At 37.0% G+C, this 12,175-nt stretch overlaps 1 protein-coding gene across 2 annotated transcripts; it reads right to left on the bottom strand.

Annotated features, from left to right (window-relative positions):
• Window positions 1-6,083: 6,083 nt before the first annotated feature.
• LOC18100420 (uncharacterized) lies at window positions 6,084-11,187 on the bottom strand. Of its 2 annotated transcripts, XM_024603658.2 has the most exons (3): window positions 10,841-11,187; window positions 6,984-7,287; window positions 6,084-6,837 (listed from the first exon to the last, which is right to left on the bottom strand). In XM_024603658.2, the coding sequence occupies exons 1-3, from the start codon at window positions 11,037-11,039 to the stop codon at window positions 6,228-6,230; spliced, it is 1,113 nt and encodes a 370-aa protein (XP_024459426.1). In that variant the 5' UTR covers window positions 11,040-11,187; the 3' UTR covers window positions 6,084-6,227. The 2 variants fall into 2 exon arrangements, with proteins under 2 accessions (XP_024459426.1, XP_024459425.2); XM_024603657.2 differs by lacking the exon at window positions 10,841-11,187 and having other exon boundaries at window positions 6,984-8,987.
• Window positions 11,188-12,175: the final 988 nt, after the last annotated feature.

The raw sequence follows: 12,175 nt of genomic DNA on the forward strand, positions 1-12,175 counted from the left end.
AACCGGTTGCTGCATGCAGAATGAATTCTCGTTCTGCATGCAGCAAGATTAATCAGCACGGTTGCTGGGTCGGGCCAGCAACCATGCGAGCCTGGTCCGGACCATTTAAGTCCGGCCTAGCCCAAAAAGATAAGTTGGGCCGATATCGGCCCAACCAAAAGCTCATGGGCTCGGCCCAGTTAGCTGGGCTGGCCCAGCCCAGCCCACATATTTAATATTATATATATATATATATATTATATTATATTATAATATTATATTTAAAAAAAATCAAAAAAATTCCAAAAATCATTTCAAAAAAATTGTGATTTTCTTAAATATTTTCTACCAATTTTGCACAATATCGGGTTGTATATTTACATTGTAAAATATAATTCGGTATTAAAATACCCGGTTTTTTTCGAAATATTTCAAGAAAAATCTCAAAAAACTTTTAAATTAATTTTCCCTTTTAAAAAAATTTATTTTCATGCATACAGCTAAATCCTAAAATTTTTCCAAGCATATTTTTCATTAAAAAAAAAAACAACAACAATTGCATCTTTTTCATGTTTTTTTTTTAAAAAAATCCAGAAAAGGATATCATAACCAGTTTATGATCATCCATTAGGGTTTGGACAAAATATCAAAAACCTTTTTCCAATCTTTTTTTTTTCCTAGGATCCAGATGTAGACTTTAATATTTGTGGGGTGTAAAATTACACGATAAGGTACACCCTCAGGTATTAAAGATACAAGGTATAAATAAATGTCATTCAAACTTTAGAACGGTTAGGATTTAACCCAATAAGGTAGAGACTTTCTCATGAAGAGAGATCTACCTTGAACCTTAGAAAAGACCAACGAATAGAAACCCAACTTAGAAAAAAAACAATCAAACAACAATGCAGCTTACCTTAGGTAGGGTGCACTGGGGGTGATGCGTCTATTAAGGAAACCTGCATCAACTCTGCCAAAATCAAGTAATAGATTATTGACACAGCTCAGCGTTTCAACCGTTACAAATCCTTCCATTTACTACAGACATTACTCTCCCAGAATTATAGCAAATGTCCATATGCAAATCTTTCCATTTACTGCAGACATTACTCTCCCAGAATTATAGCAAATGTCCATATGTATTCATTGCCAAAAGCAGACTCTTCTCGTGTATATATTTTACTCAACATTGTAATGAAAGTCGTGAGGTTTTCCATCAATTTGTGATCTGTTGTTTGTTCTTATATGGTATCAGAGCTTCATTCTCTCACGAGCAAACAGATCCTTCTCTAAACATGTCAGCCTCTGCAGATCAAACAATGCATGAACGTACCTCACTTGACGGGTGGCACAAACGTCTCGGTCATCCGTCCTTTAAAATTGTCAGAAATCTTGTCAATCATTTTTTTCTTCCTGTAGCGCCCAATAAAATGAACTCTCTATGTTCATCATGTTCTATCAATAAAGCTCATCAACTTCCTTTTCGGCCTACTAGTTTTCAGAGTCATGCTCCCCTCGATATTATTTATACTGATGTGTGGGGACCTGCTCATTGTGTTGGTCTAGATGGTTCTCGCTATTATTTAATCTTCATTGACCATTACACAAAGTATATGTGGTTTTATCCCATTAATGCAAAATCCTGTGTTAAGAGCATCTTCCCCCAATTCAAACACCTTGTTGAGAAACGATTTCAATCACAAATAAAAAGCCTTTACTCTGACAATGGTGGCGAATACACAAGTCTCAAACCCTTTCTTTCTCTTCATGGGATTAGTCACTATACCACTGCCCCTCATACACCCCAACAAAATGGTGTTTCTGAACGTCGGCATCGCCATCTAGTTGACACTGGTCTCACACTACTACACGATGCCAATCTCCCTCTCTCATATTGGCCACATGCTTTTCATACTGCCACATATCTCATTAATCGTCAGCCTACTCATCTCCTACAAAACAAATCACCATTTGAAAGTCTTTTTGGCCAAAAACCAAACTATCTTAAATTAAAATCTTTTGGGTGTATTTGTTATCCCTTACTCAAACCTTATAACACACATAAAATTCAGCCCAAATCCACTCCGTGTGTTTTCGTCGGGTATTCCTTAACCCAAAATGCATATCGTTGTCTAGAACCCACAACAAATAGAATCTATCTCTCCAGGCATGTTCTCTTTGATGAGCACCGAATATTAGCCTCCTCTAGCTCTCATTTGTCTTCATCCGTGTCAACCCCTTCTTGTGCTGCCCCACCCGCATCCTCTGCTTCACCAGTGTTTTCAGAATCTGCCATCGCCGTGGAATCATCTCCTCCAGGTAATCTCTCCTCCTCTCACTCTTTGGTTCCTTTACACTCTTCAAATAATTTCCCTATTTCATCGTTGTTAAATCCATGTGCAACTGAGCACAACTGTGAGCCTGTACCTTCACCTTCCCCCGTTTCAGCCCAAAATCACCCAGCTCTACCAGTGTCTCCTGCATCCCATCCTGTGTCTCCCTCAGTTCCCACAACCATCATACCACCACCATCAAACCGGACACATCCCATGACTACCCGATCCCTTAATAACATCTTCAAACCCAAACAAATCAATTCTGTCACCAGACACCCTCTCCCTCAAAGTCTCGAACCAACATGTGTTAACCAGGCTCTGTCCATGCCAAATTGGCGTGAAGCCATGTCTGATGAGCTCACTGCTCTTATGAGACATGGCACTTGGGACTTAGTTCCACCCCCAGCCGGTTGCCGGCCTATCAGTTGTAAGTGGGGTTTTCGTGTCAAACGGACAACCATTGGCACCATTGATCGCTTCAAAGCTCGACTTGTTGCCAAAGGCTTTCACCAACGCCCTGGGATTGATTATAAAGAAACCTTTAGTCCGGTTGTAAAACCTGCCACCATTCGGTCTGTGCTTACTGTTGCTGTCATGCAAGGTTGGATTTTGAGGCAAATGGATGTTAACAATGCCTTTCTGCATGGTGAGCTTACTGAAACTGTATATATGAGTCAACCTCCAGGGTTCAAGGATCAGACGCACCCTCATCATGTATGCAAGCTGCGTAAGGCCATCTATGGGCTTAAACAAGCCCCTCGGTCATGGTATTTAACACTCAAGCATGCTCTTATTCAGCTTGGTTTTCATACTTCTAAGTCTGATTCCTCTTTGTTCATTTATCACCATGGTTCTGTTATGTGTTATATGCTGGTATATGTGGATGATCTTGTGCTTACTGGAAATGATTCCAGCTTTGTCCAATCTCTTATTCAGCAGCTTGGTGATCAATTTTCGTTGAAAGATATGGGTTCTCTTAACTATTTTCTGGGCGTGGAAGTTGTCTCCACCTGTGCAGGTTTATTCTTGTCCCAACATCAATATATCCGTGACTTTTTGTCTAAAACTAACATGGTTGGTGCCAAGGATGTCTCCACCCCTCTATCCACTGGCATATCGTTAAAACTAGATGATGGCACTGCCTCTGTTGATAGCAGTGATTTTCGACGCGTCCTTGGGAGTCTTCAATATCTCTCCCTCACCCGTCCTGATATTTCCTTTGCTGTCAACAAGTTATCTCAATTCATGCACAAGCCGACTACTACCCACTGGACAGTAGTTAAACGCCTTCTTCGGTATCTGAAGCAAACGATCTTCCATGGTATTCACATTCAAAAAGCTACCACCTGGCATCTCACAACATACTCTGATGCGGACTGGGCTGGCAACATCGATGATCGCACTTCCACCTCTGCCTATATCAGCTTTCTGGGCCACAATCCCATTTCCTGGAGTTCAAAAAAACAACGTGTTGTTGCACGCTCATCTACAGAGGCTGAATATCGATCCTTAGCCAATGCAGCATCTGAAACAATGTGGTTACTTAGTCTTCTCAGTGAACTTGGCTTTCCACTCAAAGCGCCACCTTCTCTGCTGTGTGACAATCTTGGCGCCACTCACCTCAGTTTTAATCCGGTTCACCACTCTAGAATGAAGCATATTCAGATTGATTTGCACTTTGTGCGTGACTTAGTTCAGAAGGGTTCACTTCACGTCAAGCATGTTCACACCCAGGATCAGCTTGCCGATTTGCTCACTAAACCTCTATCTCGGCAGCGTACCATGTTTCTTCGATCCAAGATTGGCCTCACTGATGGGAGTCCTATCTTGCGGGGGCGTATTAAGGAAACCTGCATCAACTCTGCCAAAATCAAGTAATAGATTCTTGACACAACTCAGCGTTTCAACCGTTACAAATCCTTCCATTTACTGCAGACATTACTCTCCCAGAATTATAGCAAATGTCCATATGCAAATCTTTCCATTTACTGCAGACATTACTCTCCCAGAATTATAGCAAATGTCCATATGTATTCATTGCCAAAAACAGACTCTTCTCGTGTATATATTTTACTCAACATTGTAATGAAAGTCGTGAGGTTTTCCATCAATTTTGTGATCTGTTGTTTGTTCTTATAGCGTCTTCCCCTTGCACAACCAATCTCTTACTCAGACTCTCGCAGACCATAGGTTCCTAGTGACCATAATACTAGGTGGCGACTCCTAAACATTAATCATAATTCTATGATTAAATCCAAAAACCCTTCCCAACACATAACACCTCACACTGGAGGCACGACAAACAGCCTTCGCCGTCGCCAGACGATGTCGCGTCGCTCACGCCCCCGCGACAAACAATATGTTTATGTAAGATATATAGTTAGAACATCAATTTTTTTAGACATACAAAGAACCGCCATGATGAGCAATTATGCCTTACATTTTGTATAATATAATGGTAAAGAATACACTACTACATTATGGTTAAATAATTATTAAACAAATTAAGGATGTATGAACAATACCATAAGCTATAGTTTAGGAGTATTTTAGGATTTCCAAAAAAATATTATTTGTTATGTTAAACAAAGTTAATAAAAGCTTTATTATATTAATCAAACACGTTTAAAGCAATGATTATAAAATTAGGGTTATATGAATGCTAACCCGTAAGATACAATTTGAGGTTTTTAAGGGTTTTTTTTTATTAAAAATAACGAGATTTTATAATTAAACAAAGTTTTTAGAAAAGTTAAAACTTTAATTAAACATGTTTGAAGAAAATATTAAAAAAATAGGGTTATGTAAACTGTAACTCGTTACATTCAAATTAGAGATTTTTTCTAGGTGTTCAAAAAAACAGGACTAATTGTTTTTCCACTAGCAAGATCGTGTTTGAGATGTTGATTATTGTAGACTAAACAAGACTAATAGACTTCTTCTTATGGTTTTTCTATCATCGGGATTTATGTTTGTACATTCATAAATTTGTGCTTTTTATTTACATCAAGTAAAAACAACCTATAAACAAATGTATTAATTGTTTAATAATAACAAAATGCATTAGCAGTGTTTTTGAAGTCTCAATCCAAAAAAAAAATTAAAACACACATATTTGTTACCGGTTCCAAATGAAACTCTCATGCAAGATTTCAACAACACTATATAAGAAGAAAAGACAACCACAATGAAACAAAAGAAATTGTGTGAAAAATTAATTAGAAACAATAGGTTTTTTTTATTCAATTTGGTTTGGAAAGAGGAAGAAACTAATTTCTAAACGAAAAAGTCGTAATTAATATGTTAATTGGTCAATTTAATAAATATTTCAATAAATATATATATATATAATATTTGATCATTTTATCATGTTTAGAAATTTTGTTGACTAAAAATGTAAATTAGAAAGTATAGCAAGTAAACTAAAAAAAAAAAACCCTAAACTACAAGTGTAAATTTCCCAAATAATAATCATGCAGACACCATCTTGTATTCTTGATAATCACAGTAGTAAATCATATGATGAATCATTTGCACCACTGCTTACATGCCACATTGTAACTAAGTGCATTTTTCATAAATAAATAAAAAACACACCATCCAAGAGCAGCAAAAAATTAGTTTCGGTGCCGCAAGTGATACGGCGACTGTAACTACAACCATAGACCGGTTCCAAGTGTTTTTTTTTTTTTTAAAAAAAAAAATTAAAATAAATTGAATAACCACATTAATGCATCATAACTAAGATAAATTTCCAAACAAAATTAATAAACAAAAATCACGCAATCTTTAAAATAGTCGGAAAACGCAAATAAATTCAGAGCTGTGCCATAACATCCATCATCACCCAACAAAGAGCACAATTACTATTATACCAAGATGAACCAATCAAACTCCATAGCCTCACTACTGTCAATACACATGTCTCATTCTGTCTCGCCCAACAGGATGCCGATCATCTCGCCCCCGCTCCATGTACATATCCTGTCGAAACTCTTTTGGTGGTGGGGCTCCCCTAATTGGAGATCTGCTCCTATCTCTCCCGTCACGTCCCCATCTGCCACGTTGAGGAAGTGAAGGTGGAGGTAGAGGTGGAGAGGGTGGCCGCCTCTCAAACCCTTTCCTTTCATTGAAAAGGCCATCCCTTCCACGGTCTTTATGACCCCAGTCCATTGGCATAGGTCTATCAAATTTGTTCCTCACCCTGTACTCATCATCTGGATAATCAGACCGCTCCCTCCGCATATCATGGTCAGAAAACCTGCCTCCTTGCCTAGGAGGTGGAGGACCACCAGGCCCAAAATCTCTGGGTCCATCTCTGGACCAACCTCGAGGAGGAGACCTATAGCCATTCATGGTCCTGCCTGGAGAAAGATCCAATGGAGGACCAGGAAAGCGTCTTGGAGGAGCATGTGGAGGTGGAGGGCCGGGATAGCCCCGCCGAGGACTTCCCCCAGGTCTATATCGAGGCCTTTTGCAGTTGTTACAGTACTCTCTCCTTGCAAAGTTCAGGTTGCCACATCTGAGACAGGAAAAAAAAATATAAGATCCGAAGGCACCCATCTCATGGTATCATAAGAAACATGCTAAAACAAAATCAATTGTTAAAAATGTAAAACCTTTTCTTTTATCACTTAAAAAAAAAAAAAAAAATGACGACGAACTTACAAAGGATCAGAGCAGATCCAGTCGCCTTCCCTTGGGCGTACATTTGGATTATTCCTACTCACGCCCTCCCCTCTAAGAGGCCCTGGACCAAATCCAGGCCCATCAAAACCTCTGCCAAGTGGTCTGCCACCACCTCTTCCTCGAGCATAGGGGGGTGAAGAATCTCGAAATCTACCACGATCCCTCCCATTGCTAAAATCACGACCTCGAGGTGGGGCCCCCGAATTATCAAAATCAGAACTGTATCGGCGATCTGCATCCCTACGACGTACAGGAGAACCAGAACCTGCACGAAGTCTATACCCTGGAAAAAAGCCAGCAAAGTCTAAAGATGAGCAACCCCCAAAAACAAGGGAGAAATTTTGTTGGTGCAAAGTAGCAATGCTAGCCGCAGATTTAACCCAAAAACTGTGAAATAACCAATTCAACAAAATTGCAAAGATATCAATCATCAGGTAGGGCATCTCCCCATAAAAAGTGGTATAAAAGGAGATATCAAGCGTGGGAGAGTAAGGCGTTTGCATGATAAAGGTCTGTTGCTATCTCTCAGAATGATAGCCCACATTATATTGAATACAACTGGAGGGGGAGATAACTAAAACCAATTACTTGAAATCACCACAATCTATATACGAGAACAAATCAAGTCCAGTTTTCCTACTTTAACATGCCATCCCCAACTATTTCATCACCAACAGCATCCTTAAAGATATGTTTCTAGCCTAAGCACTGAACTACCAACACCAATACAATTTATCAGGAGCAGCCATAACTTCACAATAGCAATGGGAATGAAACTTTGAATCCAGCACAGACCAGCAAAACCCAATCACAAGTATGTCCCAGGAACTTCAGTCAAAACATACTTCAATAAGAGCAGGAAGACCAAGTACTCCACCAGTAGAAGACACTAATGTTCACAGTAGCCAAATAATTCACAAAATCAAGTAGCTACCAATTAGTCCCAATTATCTTCAGAAACCAGAGTGTTTTATTAGAAACAGTTCATACAATATATGTTCCTATCAACCACAGTACCCCATAGCTCAAGGTAGAAGGTAGGCTGAAGCCATTACAACCTGCCTTGACACAAAATGGTACTTTTTATGTTCAATCTGCCACCGGTTAATACCTGCCCCATACAGCCAATTAAAGTAAATTGGAAATCGGAACCCAATGGAGACCATCACCCAAGATTTTAAAGAGGTATGCAGCAACTTCCCAGACTAAATAATCACCAATTAAACAAAAACTAAACAGCACAACAGAGACTAGAAAAAATGAGATGATAATAGAATTCCCCAGTTCTTATGGACTTCAGACTTGATGTAACAATGCTGAAAAGTAGAATTCCTGAACAGCTACTAAGAACCATTCAACTCAACCTGATTCAACCATCCAAATGTTGAAGAGTAAATTAAAATAATGAAAATCCCAATCAAGCCACTGATTCTTGCAACAATAATTCCAACACAGATTCAGATACCTTCTAGAATTTACCAGTTACCAGGAATTTACCACCAACTAAAAAAAAAAAAACCTGAGCCAGATACCCATCAGCTAGCTGCAATAATTCCAGGTGTCGAAAGGCAGCCTGCACACTTGATCACACCCCAAACATACCAGCCCCATTGTCCCTTACCACTTAAATCAAGGTTACTGTTGCAATTGATAATGGTGGTATCCAAAAACACTCACAGACCATGTTGCATCTCAATTATCCTTAAGAGAAAACAGCTTGTACAGGACAATATTTGTTTTCCCCACGCTATACAAAACCATTTTATTAAGTCCCCCAACATCCCTGAACATACACATAAAAATGGCTTTCCAGCAAAATGACAAAAGCATCCGATGAAGTTCCCATACCACTCAAAATAATGATAGTTGCATTTCCCATAAATATATTGACCATAATAGAAAAACCAAATCCCCTGAGATCATGATCCAAGACTGCACTCACACCAACATGCCTTCCTCAAGACCCAAGTTCTTGCAGGCAAGCTGTAACACACAACAACAAAATTTACTTGCAATTCGACACTCATATGGTAGCAGACCAAGAAGCTCGACATGAAATGCAATGAGTGGGAAAAAAGTACTTTGGTGTATAAATAGATGAACTTGTTGAATAAATACTATATGACCAAAATGAGTACCTAATATGATTTTATATCCGACTCTGCAGAAATTTATAAATTTAACAAAATGACAAATGCTGACAAGAAACCTTTGAAAATATTCTATCTAATAGAGCAAAAGAAAAAAATATCACATCAAATGAGGAGAAATATAAACCATAGTGTTACGAGAACCATTTCAACTTATAAAATATAAAACAGGTTATTCAGCATAAGAGAAGCAAATTGCAAGAGGAAGTTGATTACTATTTCTCAGTGAAGCCTATAAGGTACAGCCTCTCAACCAATTGTCGAAGAAAAATAAATCAATTATTGATCCCATTCTCGTCTCTTATTGTTCCAAAATAATTCAACCCACAATAAAAGATACTCATTTCCATGGGCATGCCATGGATCCTGTAGAAGTTCTACAACATGCAATCATGTTCGGAAGTTCCTTTTCAGTTATAAATTTTAGTGAAAAATACTTGTAATAGCACACTTAAGCCTCAAAAAAAGTAAAGGTAGTAGTATCATTATATTCAAAGTTTAAGTTTAAGAATGCAGTAGCATGCTTAGATATAGACTCCCCCCACATCCAAAAAACCTAAATTGAGAAAAAGCTTGCATACTCCAAAGGTATCCAATATGCAATTGAAAAACAAACTTTTCATGGTCATACTTCTACTCTTCTCTTCAATACATAATGACTTCATTGTATATGGGATGATTTAGATCTCACTCTATATTTGATATGCCATTTTAGTAGGCAAAACATACTCTAGGGAAAAACTATTATTTTTTTATTATTTTTGGTATTTTCAACATTTACCTAACCTCTGGAAAGTTGAATGTGATTACAACATTCACTTACAGGATTCATTGTTTATTCTACAAATTAGAAACATCATTGCCGAATTTATTGGAAAAACAAGAAGAGGAAGATCACAATTAGGTACACAATAGACGAAAAGGTCGATGTATTTTCTTTTCAGTTCTAAATCCTTCTACATGAATCATCACATATTGAACAAACACTTGGTATCACCATTTTAATGCCCAATATTTTAACATAAGCTAGAAGGATATTTTAACCAGACGATCCACTGTAAGGTTTCCTGCAATTCAATCATTTGGAGGATTAACATCAAACTGTGAAATGATGCCACCTCAACATTCCACTATCAACTTTTATGAAGCAACAAACGAAGCATACACAGGATTACAAAATTAAACCGAGCTCCACCCAACAAAGTTACACAATTAAACTGATATGTTCTCATTCTATGAGATACAAGCTAGATTCCAAATAGTTAATATTAGCTTCATTATCAATATCAGAAGACTTCACACATAATTAAACGATGATTTCCATAAACTAAGCAATAAAAGGTGCAAATTACAACCTAAAACAACCAATCAATTTCATTCATGTCATGAATTGTATTATTATAAGGAAAACTTCTCCTCAGATCACTCCACTCCTATCCTTCAAACACACAATTCATAAAATAATCAACAACAAAAAAAAAAACATAGCTTTCAGAATGCTAGTTCTAGAGCTGAAAATAAATCTACAGCCAATCGTATCATTATATTATGACTCAAATAACTCTACTACTCCGATCTAGGGTTTCAAAAAAAAGAAAAGAATGAACTTCACATATATGAATATTAATTAAAATAAAAGCAGATAAAAAAAACGAGGAAGCTAAAATAAAGAGGAAAAAACCGAACCAGGATCGTCAGAGTATCGATCGGAGCGAGAATAAGATGGAAGTTCACGGCGGACCTCGCCAGGCTCGTAATCGCTACCACCGGCACGGCCTCCACCTCCGGCGGCATCACCTCCGTCGCTGACGGATGGACGTACAACGAGGCTGCTAAGGAGAGGCTGGTGATGCGGTGCCGTTTGGTCCTTGTCTCTGGACCCCATCGTTTTCTCTCTCTCTGTTTGAAGTAGTAAGTGATTAAGCAAGCGCGTTCCTGTTTGACTTTATGAACCCTAAAGAAGTGCCTTCGGATAATTGGTTTTGTTTTTGTTTTGAGGAGATGGTCTTTCAAAGCTGCGTAATTTTTTGTTGCCTTGTCAGCCTCTTATGGTTAAATTTTGTAGTAATTTATCGTGTGTCTTTCTAATCCTTCTAGGTCGTTAAAAATGCGTTTTTTTTTTTTTTTTTTTTTTTTTGTTAACACGACATAAAAAAAAATACAATATAAATTTAGATTATAAACTCAAATTATAAAATTATAAGTAATATTTTGAACTAATTATATATTAATAATTCTAGTTAAGAAATTAAATAATATTAAAATCAGATAAAATAAGTCAACTATTTATAATCAATGAATGATCTAAATAAAATAAGAGAAATGAATAGTATGAATAAAAAAATTAATGACATGAAAAAATAAAAAGTCGTAGAACAAAATTTCTCAATACATGAGAATCACTAAAAGGTAGGAAGCACACATAAATCTAGTGGCAACCTGGTTGTTCCCATCACAATAAGTTTTGATAGACCTATTTTGGGTTGCAAGCTAATAAGTTTAAATTAGTAATTAATTAACATAAATTCAATAATAAAATAAACCTCTAAACAATGTTTAATGCGCTAGAAAAAATTCAAATTAAAAATAATTATTTAAAATTAATTAAATAAATAAAATAGAATAATAAAAAAAAAATCTTCATATTAAAATTCCTCCATGTAGCCTGAATCTCTAATTTTTGCATATTCTTGGCATATTTGAATCCTGATTTCAAACATGTCGTTCTCTCTCGTTTGGATGAATTACTGGGCCTACGATATATAGTTGAAAAGTTTCAGATGTCTAGTTTCTATCCCAACTTTAATCGAAACAAAATTTTACCTGTAGCTCTAGATATATCCCAAACAGTACACGAAGATTTTGTTTGACATATTTGATAATATTAGTTTACTAACTTTGACCATCTGAAATATTATGTTCCCTAACTCCATTTGACCTGAAAATTTACCACAATATATTTTCATGTATCATTCCCCTGTAAAATTTCAGCTTTATCCAATATACGGTTTGAAAGATATG

This window comes from Populus trichocarpa, chromosome 6 (assembly GCF_000002775.5).
Source record: "Populus trichocarpa isolate Nisqually-1 chromosome 6, P.trichocarpa_v4.1, whole genome shotgun sequence".
Classification (NCBI taxonomy): Eukaryota; Viridiplantae; Streptophyta; class Magnoliopsida; order Malpighiales; family Salicaceae; genus Populus; species Populus trichocarpa.

What these genes read in the sequence shown, in the direction of transcription:
- LOC18100420 (XM_024603657.2), bottom strand. Translation starts at nt 7,507, where the DNA reads ATGCAAACGCCTTACTCTCCCACGCTTGATATCTCCTTTTATACCACT. An exon ending in TGGATCTGCTCTGATCCTTT is followed by an intron (nt 6,838 to 6,983) that starts GTAAGTTCGTCG and finishes TTCCTGTCTCAG; the next exon opens with ATGTGGCAACCTGAACTTTG.